This window comes from Phasianus colchicus, chromosome Z, assembly GCF_987193195.1.
Source record: "Phasianus colchicus chromosome Z, bPhaCol1.hap1.1, whole genome shotgun sequence".
NCBI lineage: Eukaryota > Metazoa > Chordata > Aves > Galliformes > Phasianidae > Phasianus > Phasianus colchicus.
This window is the reverse complement of record NC_143476.1, coordinates 46,313,216-46,329,773: the sequence shown is the minus strand read 5'-3', so window position 1 is coordinate 46,329,773 and position 16,558 is coordinate 46,313,216. Positions and strand designations below refer to the sequence as shown.

The 16,558-nt window shown below is 56.0% G+C and overlaps 1 protein-coding gene across 1 annotated transcript; it reads right to left on the bottom strand.

Annotated features, from left to right (window-relative positions):
• Window positions 1–1,627: 1,627 nt before the first annotated feature.
• Window positions 1,628–14,521, bottom strand: LOC149912938 (adenylate cyclase type 10-like). Its single transcript, XM_090131786.1, has 22 exons — window positions 13,447–14,521; window positions 13,091–13,195; window positions 12,961–12,999; window positions 12,342–12,485; window positions 11,548–11,753; window positions 11,200–11,293; window positions 10,954–11,042; window positions 10,255–10,446; window positions 9,928–10,049; window positions 9,250–9,326; window positions 8,806–8,992; window positions 7,813–7,865; window positions 7,453–7,606; window positions 6,766–6,958; window positions 6,406–6,492; window positions 5,786–6,069; window positions 5,247–5,380; window positions 4,463–4,585; window positions 3,594–3,848; window positions 2,813–3,348; window positions 2,484–2,591; window positions 1,628–2,317 (listed from the first exon to the last, which is right to left on the bottom strand). Exons 1-22 carry the CDS (start codon window positions 13,595–13,597, stop codon window positions 2,135–2,137), a joined length of 3,516 nt encoding a protein of 1,171 aa, XP_089987912.1. The 5' UTR covers window positions 13,598–14,521; the 3' UTR covers window positions 1,628–2,134.
• Between the last annotated feature and the right edge of the window lie 2,037 nt (window positions 14,522–16,558).

Below are 16,558 nucleotides of genomic sequence, written 5' to 3'. Positions count from 1 at the left end.
TCCAGGCTACACAACCCTGCTTCCACTTTCTGTACGTTTCCCTCTTTTCCCTCAGCTTAAGCTGCAGGTACTTGCTCAGCCATGTCGGTCAGCCACCTCCTCTGCTCCGTTTCTTCTGTTCGGGGATTGAGAGCTCTTGTGCTCTCAGAAAGGTGTCCTGACAGAGCGGCCAGCTCTGTTCTGTGCCCATGCCCTCAAGGATGCTTTCCCAGGAGATCCCGCCCAGCAGTTCCTTGATCAGCCAGAAGTTTGCCCTCCTGAAGCTCAGGGCCCTGATTCTACTTTTTGCCAGGCCTGCATTCCTCCAGATCACAAACTCCACCAGGGCATGGTCATTACAGTTCAGGCTGCCTGCAGTCTTAACCTCTCTAATGCTCTCCTTTACTCTGGCGAGCACCAGGTGCAGTAAGGCTTCACCTCGGCTCGGTCTGTCTAGTACCTGGACAAGGAAGTCATCCTCGACAGACTCCAGGAATCTCCTGCATTGTCTGCCACCCTCCATGCCGCTATGCCAGAAGATATCCAGGTAGTTGAAATCCCCAATCAGGACAGGAGCCCACGAGCATGACACCTCCTGCAGCTGAAGCAAGAAGGCCTCGTCAACAGGCTCCCCCTGATCAGGTGGCCTGTAGCAGACCCCAACCACTAGATGCAGATGCCCCTTACTGGATTGATCCCTGATTTTCACCCATAAGCTCTCAACCTGGTCATGGCTGTTACTCGGACACAGCTCTTCACAATCTATCCACTTCCTAACATAGAGGGCAATTCCACTGATCAAAGACAGACCCCAGGTATAAGCGTGGCTACTCTTCATCACTCTTGCTTCTCTGTAGTGCGAGCTCAAATGCTATCTCACTGGCAAAATCCCAGAGATGTATTTAAATGAATTCCAGAGGATGCTTTTCTATTCTGAAAGGCAAACCCACTCATAGCTTGGCTTTTCCTGAGTGACAAAACCTGTGTTTAGAAAGACATATTTTTTCTAGAAAGCACATGAAAATTAGATGTTTTTACATTTTCCAGATCTCAAGAATGGACATAACGAACATAAGGAAGCAAACATTTTATTAAGATAGAGTAGGTAAAGGAGAGTTGTTGTCCAGTGTGAGAGTTTGCAGACGCGTCGTAGCTCTCAGTGGTTGTTTGGTGGTCTTTTTGATGGAGGCTGATGTCTTCCTCACTGTGTGCTCTTTGACGTGGGTCCGGTTGGAGGACACTTGGCTGGCTTTGGCTGGTTGTCTTACTGGCTACGACTTCTTCCTCCAATCTGTTGCTTCCTTGTTAATGTGTGGTGTTCTGCCCTAGCCAGCTGTCTTGCACTCCATTGCAGACATCGGGTAGTTGTTACTTGGTAGATGTTACTTGGAGAAACAGGAGGCCCGCTGTGTGCACTAACTGTCCAAGTCTGTAGTAAAGCATCTGTTATCGGCAGCCAAAAGCTGGATTGGCAAGGTCAGATCTGTAGCTGCCGATCCAGCACCCCATGAAGGCACACAGCTTTTAACTTCACTTGTTTTCCTTAATTCAAGGGTTGTCCAATGTTGTCCAGTCTGCTGCCAGGTAGGAGTGCATCTTCCTGTTTGTGTTAGCCTTCATGAGTGCTGCCAGGCGGGAGAACCTCCGTCCAGCAGATGTGCTCTCCTGGCTGTAGAGGTCCTCGAGCAAGGAGAGGCACCTGCTCTGCTGAAGCAGCCTGGCTTGCTTCTTCCTCCTGCCACACAAGAGAAACCGTTGGGCCCAGAGGCATGGCTGTGGAGCACTGAGTCAGACAGGGCAAGGGAAAGCAGGGTGGCAGGGCTGGACGGCTACACTGCTGGAGGAAGGGAGCTGATGCCAGGAGGGCAGCCGGGATGAAGGGGGCAAAGGAAGAAGTGCTGCTGGCACTGTGGCTCCAGAGGTGCATCCCTCAGCACAAGCTGCTTTTTACCCAAAGGTGTGCATTCTTCTCCCATGCTGCGCACAGGAGACAGCGTGAGGCTGCACCATCCGTGGCTCTACCCACACATCACGCCTGAACGCCTCAGTCCTGTTAAGGCTTGGCAATGGGCTGAAACCTGGGCAGGCCTGGGCCTGGATGCGTGGGATCAGGTACAAAATGGCTCTTCCTCTCCCGTGTTGTCCCTTCTGCTGCTTACCAAGCCTCCTGTGGAAGGGAGGACGCTCTGCCTGTGGCCTGAGGAGCCCGCTGCAACCTTTCCCACAGAGACTTGACAAAGGCCCCGGCACGGGTCTGTGGGAACTGCTTTTCCAGCAGGCTTAGCGCCTGCCTGCTCATTTTCCTGGCCAGCTTCACACATCCCATGTTGCTGCAGACCTGCACAGGAAGAGGGAGGCATGCAGATGTAGAGGACTTGCCCAAGTCCTGCAGACTCTGCAGAAATGGACAGGGGACAGGCTGTGGCAGGAATATTCCCTGCCAGCAGGGAAAGCATCTGGCTGCATGCCTCCGGACACCCTTCTGCTTTTTCCTGCTTCTTTACCTCTCCTTTGAGGCTGAAGAAGGTGGCCTCCTCAAAGCGGTCGATGGCATACCCTTTTTTCTCTAGGGAGCTCCTCAGGACCTCTGCTTCGTTCAGCTTCATGATGGCCTTCAAACAAGCAACACAAACAGCAGGTGAGCATTGGTGCAGAGCCCCTGGCCAGCCCCATCCTTCCCTGTTGCCTCCTGCAGCATCTGCTGTAGCAGGGCCCGTGTTCCTCTCGGTCATGCCTGCCCTAACACAATCCTGTGGGCTCAGAGCAAGGGAGAGGGAGCCCTCAGCCCTCCTCCATGCTAATGCAGCTCGTGCTGGCAAGCAGGGTAACTCACCATGGAGCTGTTGGAGACGTGCAGGTAGGCAGCTGCAGATTCCAGCAGGTAGTAGAAGGCTTGGGAATCACTGCTCACTGCCGCGTAGTGGCGAGCCAGGGGCACAAGCACCGCTTCGGCGATGGCTTCACACTGGCAGGACCACTGGCCACTGTCCTTGGCCTGCAGTGTTGTCTGCTTGCCCTCTGCCAGAATCCCCTCTGCAGGAACGGTCCTAGCCCTCCGCAGGTGTTCTCCAGCAACTACCAAGGCCTCCCAGCTGCTCCAGTTGTCCTTTTCAGCAGAGCCCTGGCAGCTCCCCTGCTCCTGGGGGCTGGAGATGCCGAAGCGGTGGAAGGCCACAAAGTCCCCTCCGTGGCACATCTGGCATTTGTGTGCGTGCCTCTCCAGGAAGGCGGCACACTCACGGTGAATGTTTATCTTCTGCCTCGTGGGCCACAGCTCATACGTTGCCTCCCACAGCAGTGGGTTGCAGAAGGCCAGGATTTCAGACTGCCGCTGCATGGTCTCCCTGCTCACAGAGGACCTCTCCACCCCTGCAAGGCAAGGAGTGCTGGCCTCAGACAAAGCTGGGGCCAGACCTCAAGGCTGCCCCAGCTGGGACAAAGGCAACACTTTGGCATGTGCTGCTGCTGCCTGAGCCCGGCCTGTGCTCTGCCCGCAAGCACAGTGGCAGAGGCTCTTGCAACAGCCAGTGAGAACTTCCCTCTGCATGAAGCTAGGTGAGCAAGGCCCTGTGGAGTCACAGTGCTCCTGGGCCCATGCTGCAGCCATCACTTACCGCTTCCTGACTGCCCAGAGGTGGGCAGCCTCTTGGTAGCACCTCGCTTGTCTTCTGGCTTCTCGATGTTCTCCAGTCGCTTCAGGATGTTGTCCTCCACCAGCATGTCCAGCAGTGAATTAATCTCATGCATTTTACTACTGGGAACAATGTGAGCCAGCTGCTGGGTGGTAAACACCGGCCCTATGATGGCTGCAAACTTCAGAATCATCTGCTTCTTCAGACTGATCCGATCCAGCTCAGCCAGCATAATGTCTGTCAAGAAGAAGCAACACGTCTCTGTCTTGCCTGTCCCTGAGCTGAGGTTGGAGAAGCCGGACAGTTTCTCCAGAGGAAATGGGAAAGGCTTTGGCCTCTTTTCTGCAGGATGGAACCTGCTGGGCAACTAGAGCCCAGGGTCAGTATCGTCAAGATGGCTCTGCTCCTCTCACAGTCACAGGCCATGGGAGTCAGGGAAAGCAGAGACACTCAGACAATCAGTTTCCAATCAATGATGCAGAGGGCACGACCCAGCAGGTATGTGTGTCCCACCGTGCGACCTACTCGATCTGCACTGGGTTTATGCCCAGCAGTGCACACAGGAGCACAGAACATTCCCGCCAGCCCAGAGCTGGACTCAGAGTTCCCCCACCCATGATGTGCAGCTCACTGTTCGGCTCAAAGCTGGTCTACTGCCCACAGGGGAAAACCACAGCCCGTAAGAGCGCAGGACTCTTCTTGCTTGGGCTGGAGTCACCTTCCTGGCAGAGCCCCGAGGCTGAGAGGGCAGCCCTGCAGCACGCAGGTGCCCAGCCTCTCCCTTACCTGCACCCCAGGAAAGGAAGCTGGGGCACAGCCACAAACCGGACAGGAGCCGCTCCGCTCCTCACCTTTCAAGGCCACTGGCAGCATGGGGTTCTCCAGGCTCACGTCTGGTCTGAGGGTACAGATCCTTTCGCTGTCATTCCCGGTACCCGAGCTCGAGGCAGCTGTGACAGCGGGTGATGCCTTGGCTGCAGAAGATGGGAAGAGCAGGGGAAACATGAATAAGGTGCTACAAGTCGTACCTGTCATGGTCAGGCGCATTGCCTGGCCTGCACTGAACAGGGCCAGCAAGCAGGGCATGCCAGTTGATTCCCACTGCAAGCTTTCATTTGCACTGCCCCCCCAGCTCTCTTCTGTCCTCACACCAGCTTCAGACCAAATGCCCTTCAGTCAAAACTTCTGGGCTTCTCAGATGGAGAATGAATGTTGCGCAACAGAATGCGGTGGTGATGCTGCCTTCAACAGCACTACCTCCAGAGTCAGGGAAGTTGCCACTGATGCTCCAGAAGGCAAAGCCCGTGCAGGCTGCCCCTAAGCAATGGTGCTCTGCTTGGCATTGCTCTTGCAGTGGCATTCCCACCGTGCTCTTCAGTTCCCAAGGCCCTTGTGAGGACTTGAGGTTTTGAAGCAGTTTCCCACTCCCCCAGATTGGCTTTGCTCTCACAGGAGCTGAGCTGATGGTTGTCACGGGAGCAGCAAGGTGTGCAGCAGCCCACACCTCTGCCATGGCAAATTCTGCCCTGCTGCAGGGTCAGCCTCTGCCCAGAGTTACTGGGGAGACACAGGGCACGGCTGTGCAGGAGAGGATGCGCCACAGCGAACAGCGGATTGGCAACAAAGGGTGCTTACCAATCAAGTTCTGCCAGTTGTCCTGCCCTTCATCTGGCCTCCTGGTGTGCAACAAGAGCATGTTGTTGCATTGCAGGTAGCGCAGCAGTTCCTCACAGTAAGATGGGATGCCAGAGCTTCTCTGGATCAGGAACCTGGGCAGGAGCACAACCAACACCAAGGAAGTAAGGTGCAGCACAGTTTGGATGGGTGGTGAGTCACTCAGACCTCGCAGGCTGACCAGCCTCTTCAACATGGAGAAACCTGGCTTCTGGAAGGGGCTTGTGTGTCTGGCCCCTCCCAGACGTACAGCGTTCCTGGGAGTCCATCAGGAAAGGCTGATGGACAATGCCCAAAGCACAGAACAGCAAACCACGGCAACAGCGAAGGGCTGACACCATCCAGACTCTGCTGCTCGTGGCAGTTGCCCATTCTTAGCTCACACCTGCTATGGCCAGGCTTAAGGAAAGACCCATCAACTCCTTTTCAACAGGGTGATTCCCAGCTGTGGTCAGCGTAAGTGCAACCCCTACGGAAGAGCTCCCCAGACTTGGGCTTACCTTGCTAGCTCCCTGGAGATGCTGCTCACTCCAAGGTCCTGGCAGGCTTTCTGCACCACAGCTGAAGCTTTCAGCCCTTCCAGACGAACGCAAGTGGTTCTTTCGGATGTTGTTCTGTCAGCGGCAGCTTTGAAAATGCTCTCTGTTCTGTCCTTGACTGGAGCTAAGCTCATGACCATGAAGACCATGACACTTTGGAGCATTGGCCACATGATAGACCAGGACACAGGGTCGAGGAAGTGGGCGTTGTCGATGAAAAATATGCCAAATTTCCCTCCAAGCACCTAAAAAACAGGTGGTTCTGAGTGGAATCCAGTGGATTCTTGAGCGTCTTCCAGGGAGGACACATAGCCTTTCTCGCTCTCACGACAAGGGGATATTCAGAAGCCTCTCCTCAGCCACCTCCCTCTCCAGGAGTTTACCAACTTTGTTGTGCGAGACTGTAAAGTCGTCTCTAACATCAGTTTCGCAGCAGAAGGAGAGAAATTTGCCGGGCAGAGTTTCTGGAGGGCTGTGACCCAGGCGAATCGTCCCCTCAGGCAGCCTCCAGCCTGCAGTGGAGCCTGCACCCGGCACGATTGTTTGCCTCCTGTGAGGCCGGAGGAAGGAGACCTGCTCACCTTCTGTAGCATTTGCGTACAAGTCAGGTGGAACGCACTGGCCCGTTCAGTGGAACACATCTTGGAAACTTTGTCCGTGATGGGAAACTGTCCAGGAAAGACAGAGGAACATTGCTGCAGGTCTGGGCACACCTATCTCCCAGAGCAAGACTGCAGAGCAAAATGCCTCTGCTTTTGCATGTGGCCAGCACCAGCCCCCCTTCAATGGCATTTGCAGGGTACTGAACAAAACACGGGGGGGGGGGGGGGGGGAAGTGCATGGCACAGGAGCACCCCATGCACAGGGGCACAGGAATCAGACAGCACTGAGCTGAGCCACTCCCAGCAGAGCATCCAAGCAAGACGGCCTCTCACTCTCACCTTAACTGAGAAAACACTGTTTAGCAGGCAATAGCTGCTCTCTTCTATTGTGTCTTGGAATATGGTCTGCAGAGCGCGCTGCCTCTCACTGGAAGTTTTAGCGTCCTGGAGACCCAGCGCCCTGGCCACGAGCAGACAGATGCCAGAGAAGGGCTGCTTCACGTTGTCCTCTGTCAGTTCCACAGTGATGACCCTGCGGTGCAAAAGCAGAAGACACTGAGATCCAGAATTGCCTCCTGGTAGCGCAAGCTTGCCCAGACAGCAGTGCTCAGTGGTTGAGCCGCCTTGTTCTTTCTGCAGAGGAAAGTGGGACTCTTCAGCCACACATCTCCAAGTGCTTCCTGGAGAGGACCAAGCTTTCCCCTCATCGTACAAGAAAGAGTCCCGAGGGGCGGCTGCAGGCCAATCACTGGGGGGGCTGACCGCGGCCCCTGCACCTCCACAGCCCCAGCCCAGGTCACACACTGCATGCCCTGCAGAGGCCCTCATTGGGTAAAGAAGGAAGGCCTCAGCAGGCGGCAGACGTAGCTTGGACTCTCCGAGAAAGCGGGTGCTGCTTGGGAATGTTTGCAGTAGGCTTTTTTGGGAGGCTGCAGCGCAAGGGCTGGCACCCGAACTGCAGTGTTCCACAAACACCAGCGGATGGGCAGGGGAGGGGTGCCAAAGCGACAGCTCCAAAGTGCTTACCTGTGCTTAGCAGCCCGGTCTAAAACGGCCAGCTTGGCAAGTAAGTGGCTCTTTCCAGAGCCTGGAATGCCCACGAATGCCATGGTGTGTGGTTCTTCCAAAACATCATAGGCCTCCAAGCAGCAGTCAAAGATTTCGATCTCCGCCTCCCGACCTGTGCAGACCCACAAGAGAATCAGCTGCTGCAGCGTGCTGAAAAGCGGGGAGCCCCTCCAGTTCTCTCCCCTACCCCGCAGCAGACAGGGAGGGAGCGAGGAAGCGGCTGCGTGGGGCTCAGCTGCGTGTCAGGGCAGCACACAGCACAGCCCCTGGCACTGGGCAAAGGGAAGCAATTGGGCTTCAGATGAGTTCTTCACCTACCCAGCAAGGGACCGTAGTGTGACCTCTCCTTGGCAAGGCCCATGTCATATTGGCTAGAAGGGGGAGAAAACAAAAGTCACTTACTTAGTCAGAAACCGCTGCACGCAGAGCCTGCTGTGGAGGGGTGGAGACCCCCCTCTCGAGCAGCATGTTACCCAGAGCATGTTCCCCTGGCCAACGCTCCAGGTGACACACTAGGACAAGTCTCAAGCATAAAGAAACCCAGCAGCCACGGCAGGACAGCCGAAGCTAACAAAAGTCCCTTGCCGGAGGCAACAACCAAAGAAATCCAAGATGAGGAAAGAAGCCAGGCTACAATGCTGGCTGGCTGGCTGACTGCTTTGCTAGCCTGGACAAGCAAAACAAGCCTCTTGGAAAGGAGGACCTGTGTCTCTTAGTGGCTTGGGATGCCCAAGCTGCTGGCACCTTTGGCTCAAGTCTTGTAGTGGTTTCCAAGTGACAGTAGCATTCGTGTTCAAAAGGCCCTCCAATGAGGAGGTCAAAGCTGGGCCCAGAGGAACAGCAGAGGACTGAGCAGGAAGGCAGGAGGAGGCAGAGCATGCCAGCAGCCCACCTTTCCCAGTGGAACACGACTGACCCAAAGCTTCCTGCTGGGAAGCAGATGGGGAAAAAACCCCACCCCATGCAGCAGAATGACCGCTGGCTTAGTCTTACACGTGGTGGAACAAAGCACAACAGTGCAAGCCCAGAGGAAAGCTGCTCGGACAAAGCCCACAAGGCTAGCCTGTGCCTCCAAAAACAGGCTAGCCTTCCCCATCCCAGTGCCATCACTTCCACTCTCTTAGCAGCAAGAGGCACAAGGGCAGAGAGGCAGAAAGCAGACCCACACTAGAGTCTCCGATCTTCTCAGCCACAGGCAAGGGAGGTCTGTGGGAGACCAGCCTGGTCTCGCTGCAGAACTCCTCTCTGTTGGCCAAGGTTGTACCCTTGAAGCCCCTCTCCCCTCACTTGCACAGCTCAGAGAACACTTACTGCTCAGTGATCCCCAGGTATTGATAGATGGTGACGGGATCGGTAACACCTTTCATGTCTCTCTTTGGCAACTCTTTGAAGCAGTAGCTGGGCAGGCGAGAGGCTGCATACGTCTCTGCGTCACAGGACACCATCCCTGGGTAGGCCATCATCATGCGGGCGGCTAAATTCACCTTAAAGCCAAGGACTGCCACAGAGAAAGCATACGTCAGCGCAGTTGGGAAACCTTCAAGGCCAAGGGCAACCTCCCCTCCCAGGCACAAGCCAACCCAACTGCCGGGTAAGCGAACCCAAAGGGAACCGCACGTCTCTGAGCCCATCCTCCTGCCTCAAGGCCCCAACGGGCTGCAGTGTGTCCTTGCCTCAGCCCATCCGCCTTGTCCAGACCAACGTGCTGAAGCAGACCCATGCCAGCCTCACGTTCCTAAGACAAAGGAGCCTTACCTGTGTGTTCAAACCTCTCGGGATGGCCAGTGAGGCCGCAGAACGCCGTCCCGCTGCTGACCCCGACAGAAGCTCGCCTGGCACACAGAAAGAGTGACGTGCATTCAGCAGCAGCCCTGCTGCAGTCCCACTCGCCCTGTTCCATCCCTTCCCACCTCTCCCCTCCCCGGCACCGGGATCACACAATCCAGCATGGGTTGTGAGGACTTAGAGAGCTTGGGGTGCAAAACGCCCCTGTGGCAAGGGATGTAGGTAGGGCACATGCAAAACCATTTGGACCCTTCCCCCGAGGCCTGATGGCTGCAACCTGCGTCAGGTCACAGACTCTTCTCCTTAGCAAGGAGGCAAGCAAGTGCTGCCTGCACACCACCCACAGTGGCAGTGACTGGGGGTCACTGGAGGGACTGGGCTCAGGCCTTGTTCCTGGCCCCATTGCCCAGAAGAGCCTGCCTCTGGCACTGAGGAGCTCTGTGCCCTGGTGAGGGCTCGCTCCAGCACAGTGACTGGCAGGCAGCACCTGGGGACTGTGCCTGGCTGCCGTGGGCTAACCTGCCACCTCTGAGATGCTGCCTCCTTCCAGCCAGGGGCAAAGCAGGACAAGCCAGGGGGCATGTCTCTTGCTCATCAGTCCCCTCGTGCCATCCCAGGCAGCACACACACCCCATCACATGCACTCACTGGAGTTTTCTCAGCTCCGTGGAGGCCTTGTGGAGGATCTGCATAGCACATTCCAAGGCGTGGGTGCTCTCACAGGCCAACTTTTCTCCAGGAAATCCAAACACGCAGAGGAAGGTGCAGCCCTGCAAAGAAGAGGTGCAGTACGCCTTGCTTTACAATACTGGTGGCCAGCAGCTGATGCATTCTGCCACAGGCACCAGGGAGACCAGTGGAGCTTCAGGTCAGCCCACAGCCACAGATCCCAGCAGCAGGCAGAGCTGCTTCTCATTCCCCTGCTGCCAAACAGACAGAGGCATCCCGGGGATAGGATGGCTATCATGCACTCACTTTGTCAAACAGAAGAGTTTTGTTGATTTCACCCTTGTGAGGGTTGATGATTTCTGAAATCATACTGCTGCTATCACTGAGGCTGCTGCTGAGCTCCACTGTGCTGATCTTGTCAGCAAACTGCAGCTGGACAAAAAGGCTGGTGACCGGCCGTAGCTCAGAGCACAGCTCCAGTGGCACGTCCTGATAAAGCTGCAAGAGAAGAGCACAACAGCTTTGCCAGCCTGCTCTCCCGGGGGCTTCTCTGGGCCCACAACAGACACCAAGGGACAGCAGGCGTGCTGGCAACGCCAGGTACTACTGGAGGATGGCAAAGTCCTCCCAGGTACCGAGTCCTGGCACAAAGCTACTCTGGCAACACTCTGTCCTGTGACACGTGCGGGCACAAGGGGAGGCTCTTTGCCATCCTTAGGCACCTGAGCGGGATCTTGTCCCCCTTGCTCCCTCCCCCATGCCTGTGCAACCTCCAAAACAACAGCCATGCAGAAGACAGGCAAGGCCGCCTCCCACCACCCCTGTCTCTCAGAGGAGCAGCACAAACGGACAGCTTCCGGGCACGTCTGGCCCCAGCAGCCCTGGCATCTCTTTTCCTCAGGCTCCCGCCTCAGACTGCACTTTCTTTTGGCTGCCTGTTCTCCCGAGAGCTCCACGCCATCTCCTGCCCTCCCTACACGCAGCCGCCAGCAGTAGTGGCCGTACCTTCTGGAGAACAGCTGTTGATATGTGCTTCTCCAGCCTCGCTTCCACTTCAGGATTACCAGAGCTCATAAGAACCGGTCTTCGGAGGCCTAGGGAAAGGAAACGCAGGCCGTCACTGGCACGGTAGGATGCAGGGGCTTGGGAAGCTGCACACAGCAAAGGAAAGGTTCTCCTGCACTTGCTCCCGCTCCTGTCTGAAGCAGGCAGGAGCCACCTTTCCAGCCAGTCACAGGACAAGCAACTCACCCATCCCTTCCAAATGCCAGTCCCCTCTGTATAAGTTCAGCTGGTCTACAGCATATTGGTAGTCTTCGTGAGCTAAGTGACTCATTCCCACAACCTGAAGACACACAGGAGGAAAGGAATGCCACTGGCCTCCCTGGAAGCCCCAGGGCACTCGGCCTGCCCCTCCACTCTCTCTTCCCAGAGAAGGGCAAGCCCACCTCCCTGGACTTTCAGCTGAGGTGCAAGGCCAACAGCTTCGGCTCTCTGCCTACGCTTATGGTTAGGGCAGTAGTCACGTTCAGCCTCTCAGCCGCCTCCCCACCCAGGTGCGGGTCTTCCAAAGGGCTCGAGGCCACACCATTCACCCACCTTCATGGCCCGACTGCCAGCAATAGACTTGACCCTGATTCTTTGCTGCTCACACAGCTCCCAGCAGGTCTGTGACAGCACAATTTCATAGGCAGCCGAAAGGTTTTGGGCCTCGATAACTTCATCCAGGGCCTGGCTGCAGATGAAGAAGTAGTGACGATCCCCGCCTCTGACGGATATGAAGGAGAGAATCCCGGCGGAGATCCCTGGGGGGAGAGAGAGACCAGCAGCGTTAACACAGGGAACCTTTGGAACTCGGTGGCCTCCAGCTGCACAGAAGCTCAGCGGACGCCCAGCCTGGAGACAGGCACCAGGGAGGGGAAGGGCCTCGTGCATCCTTCTCAGGGCCATACCGACACAGGTCCCAGAAACGGGCGTCTAAAGAGGGGCAAACAAAGTCAACACTGACAGTGCGTTGGCACTGCCGGGCGTCTGAGCCAGCAGCCTACAGGCTAGCCCAGCAGAGCAGCAGCTTTGAGCAGCGTCTGCTCTGTTTACGTGAAGGCAGGTTGCCTTATCCAAGGGGCAGGCGAGACAGGGGCACGTCTAGGGACCGGGTGTGGGATCTACCTCCCAGTGGGGTCAGACGCTGGGGCCCCCACAGACGGAGCGGGCTGTGCTCTGGGACCCTCACTGGGAGCGACGGGCCTGTGCTACAGCTGACGCGAGGCAGGCAGGGAAGGAGCCCTGACATCCCCTGCCCTCGCTACCTCCTGCTTGCCCTGCAAATGCTGGCAGGGGAGGCTATCCCTCGGCTCTGGAGAGTACCGGGGCTGACCCATCTGTGCCCGTACCTATCTTCAGGTGGAGCTTGAGACCCATGTGTGTGTCATGAGTGCCGTACTTCTCCTGGATTTTCCTGGAGCACTGCAGTGCCAGGTTGATGGCCGTAGGCAGGTGAGGCTGTGCTGCTCTCCACAGCACCAGCACAGCATCCCCTGGGGAAAGGCAAGGGAAGGTGAAGGCTCTCCCGAGGGCTGACTCTCCCCGAGTTGCGCCCAGCCGCAGGGACAGCAGCAAACAGCTGGCCAGTGTGCCGAGGAAGATGGGACCGTGGGAGGGCATCATCCTGAAGGACCTCCGGGGCAGCCTGGCCTCAGGGACCCCTCCCATCTGCCGGGCCAGCTACAGCGACCTCCAGGGCAGCAGAGCAAGAGGGTGGGTGGTGGGGGGCAGCAGTGAGGCCGCCACCCCCCACCGCCCCGCCAGTGCCCCTCAGCACTCAAAGACAGGGCTCCCTCCCCCCCACCGCTTCTCCCATGTCTCAGCGCTCCTGTAGAAGCCCTGCTCAAAGCTGGAGACAAAGCAGTTCCCCTTTGCTCTCCACAAATAGCAGGGTGGAATCCAGGAGGCTCCCACGGGAGATGCTGCGCATCAGCAGGACGCTGACTCTGCCTCCTCCTAAGGACACACCTGCAAACTTCAGGATGTCTCCTCCAAAAGCCAGCACCTCTGCAGACAGATAGAGGGAAAAGCAGAGTTAATGGGACGCCTTCTTCCAGGAGCCTTGGGGATGCCCAACAGCCAGCAGCACGGCTCTTACCCTCCAGAATGTCACCCATGTAGGCGTTGAGGACATGCGCCAGCTCCTCAGCTCCTCTCTCTGGTCCACTCTGCTGGATACACTTCTCTGCCAAGGCAGTGAAACCTGCCGGAAGGACACCCACAGATCAGGACGCGTCTGCATGCACCTGCAGCTCCCCCCTTCCCCAGCCCCGGCTCAGCGCTCGTCACAGCCATGGCTGACGGCCCGGGAGAAGCCGCCCGCTCTTTGGGCAGCACGGCAGGAGGCCTGCGCAGTGACGACAAGATGGCCAGCCTGTCTTGGGGCAGGGCTCCCGAGGGCCTGGAGCGTCCCAAGGGCTCGTGTCTGCGGGGGCTCCGCCGTGCCCAGCCCACCTGAGACATCCGCCAGGAGCAGCACTCCCTCAAGCATCTTGGGGTAACCAATGTCCTCCATGAACTCCTTACGGAGAAGGAGATTGGGAAGGAACACCGCCTTCTTCCCCAGATCTGAGTAGTAGCACTTCCTCTCCCAAGCAGAAGCCATTGTCAGCGCCCTGTGGTACCCGGGGTACCTCAGAACAAGACGACCCTGTCCCGCTGCAAGGGAGGAGGACGCGACGCCCACCGCTCAGGCGGCAAAGTGAGCCCAGGGCCGCTGACGGTCGGCTGGCCCTCTGCTGCGGTGACATCACAATCACCGGGCAGTGATGTCATCGCCAACCTCACAAAGAGCTGCCCTCCGGCAGCGCAGTGGGCTGCCAGCACTGTGCTCCGTAGCCCGCAGAGCAGCCTCCGCCGTGACCCAGGCTTCCCCCTTGACGCCGAGCCACGGCCTCCCAGGCCTCCCTTACTCGAGGACAGCGTCCAAGGCAGGCCGGGCCTGGTGCCGAAAGAGCAGCCGCTTCCCCCAGCAGGGAGCGGCCCAGGGCCGTTCCCAGGACTCCGAGAGGCCTCAGGCACCCGGAGCCGGGCCCCGGTCCCCCGACGGCAGCTGGCTGAGCAATGGAAGGGCAGGCATGGCACGCACGCAGGCTGCTTGTGCTGGTTGTGGCTGGGTGGACTTCCTTCTCTTTGCGGTGGCTCTTCCGGTGCTGCGTTTTGCGGTTCTGATGAACCATCATCCCGACTGGGGGCTGGGCTCGTGCCCGGTGCGTGCAGCCGGTAGGCGCGCAGTCGGAGTCCACGCTGAGGTCTGTTTTAATTCTGCACAGAATCAGGTGCTTGGCAGTCCTTTGCAAAGCCAGCTCCCAAACAGAAGCGTGGCTGTTCACACACAGCTGTGGACAGAACTGTTTCTCTCTGCAGTTTTTAATTGCTTGCTCTATTTCAGGGTTGCGGGGAGAGCAATGGGTACTGTAAGCCTCGCTTGAGGATTCAAGAATTTCTCTGGTTGCGTAGTGATGCAGACACTGCACAATTACAGGCAGGAAAAGGAAAACTCTGGAGCTCGAGGCGATAGCTGATTGCCATTATCCTTGCACGCTTTCCTATGTAGTTCTTTTAACCTTATGCATCGGATGAAGTAGGCATTCTGCAGCTGTACTCCTCATCCGAGGCTGAACAACATCATTTTTGTAGTCGCTGCTCAACTCGAAAGATAAGGAGAGCTCCCCTTACAGAATGACTGCTGCTGGACCTCCAGCATCAACCCTGTGCCTAAGGAAACTTCCAGAATAAAGGTTTTAAAAAAGGTTTTGATTTCATACTTCATGTGCTCGCGTTTTCAGAAATCTATTGCTTACAGGTTGATTTTAACCTAGTGGGGAGAAAGTCATTTTCTAAAACATTTTCCACGTTTGCTTTTCTTAGACGTTGCCTACACCTGTTTGTGCTTCCAACCACAACTCAGGCAGCCTTAGTTGTTCACTAAGAGGTAACTTCCATTCCCAAGACGCAGTATGCATTTTCTCCTCAGTTCTGCCTGCTGTTTTTCCCTTGCTTTCTCACTACCTCTGGTGCCTTCACAAAGGACCTGTGGTTTCATTCTGTTGGGCATGAAGAAAGGTGTTAAAAAAAAAACCCTTCTTACTGCTTAACTCTTCAGGGCGGTCAGAGTACTGGAGAGGATTCTCCTAGACATCAGTTTGAATAAACAGATGTACAAAAAGTGCCCTCCTGTGTTTCCTTTCCGTCTGCTACGAGAGTCTTTAAAAACGCTTAAGAAATTTCTCATGGCACACAGAGTGTTAACACTGTATTCTTAAGTCTAAGCACGCACACAAATATCAACAGTTGGAATCAGAAAGAACACAGAGATGTTCTGAAAATATGTTCAGGAAGCAGGCTTGTATGCCGCTATCACATTTTGCACTGCAAAACAAGGTGTTCAAGTAGTTGTAGGGTTTGTTGGTCACTTGTCCTTCATTGTACCACTCAGCACTCCTACTTTTGTATCTCACTTGGACTATAAGGCAAGAGAACATCAGCAGAAGAGAGCAACAAATCTAAACAGGTGTAGAACTCCCACTTTTCACATTTTCTGAAGCATTTGGTCCATTTTCTGAAGCAGTAACTGTGAAAACAGCTATAAAGCAAGGTTTTATGTTCAAAGAAAAACTTGAAGAAGTAGTTAGCATGAGCATTTTGCATGCAGGTATCGTCCTTGTTTTGTCAGCTGAATGGCATTACTCTCGTGTGAAAGAATTGCCCCGCTGAAGAAAGGAAGACTTGAGGGTTCAGGTCCTGAAACGCTGCTGCGTTTTTGCTTTTTGTTTTTTTTTTCTCGTAGAATCACAAGGTTGGAAACGACCTATAAGATCATCTAGTCCAACCATCTTCACACTGCCACTGCTACCACAAGCTACTAAACCATATCTCGCAGCTCCTCGCCTCTTGAACACTGCCAGAGATGGCGACTCCACCACCTCCCTTGGCAGGCTATTCCAGTGCCTGACCACTCTCTGAGAGAAGAAGTTCTATCTTAAGTCCAACCTAAACCTCTTCTGGTACAACTTGCAGCCATTTCCTCGGGTCCTGTTCGTTGCCTGGGAGAAGATGCCAAACCCCTCTACACCACAACCTCCCTTCAGGAAGTTGTAGAGTGCAATGAGGTCTCCCCTGAGCCTCCTCTTCTCCAAACTAAACAATCCCAGCTCCCTCAGCCGCTCCTCATAGAACTTGTGCTCCAGACCCCTCACCAGTTTAGTTGCCCTTCTCTGGACACGCTCCAGGGCCTCAATGTCTTTCCTGTAGTGAGGGGCCCAAAACTGAATACAATATTCGAGGTGCGGCCTCACCAGTGCTGAGTACAGGGAGATGATCACCTCCCTGCTCCTGCTGGCCACACTATTTCTAATGCAGGCCAGGATGGCGCTGGCCCTTTTGGCCACCTGGGCACACTGTCGGTGCATGTTCAGCCGAGCATCAACCAACACCCCCAGGACCCTTTCCTCTTCCCAATCATCCAGCCACTCATCCCCAAGCCTATAGCGCTGCATGGGGTTGTTGCGGCCAAAATGCAGGACCCGGCACTTGGCCTTGTTGAACCTCATTCCATTCACTTCAG

Bases quoted from the DNA above. Each gene is read 5' to 3' on its own strand.
- LOC149912938 (XM_090131786.1), bottom strand. From the start codon at position 13,597: ATGGCTTCTGCTTGGGAGAGGAAGTGCTACTACTCAGATCTGGGGAAG. The intron at 11,043-11,199 runs GTGAGTTGCTTG...TCCTTTCCCTAG, and splicing joins CTGGCATTTGGAAGGGATGG to GCCTCCGAAGACCGGTTCTT. The intron at 2,592-2,812 runs GTGAGTTACCCT...GCTTGTTTGAAG, and splicing joins ACGTCTCCAACAGCTCCATG to GCCATCATGAAGCTGAACGA.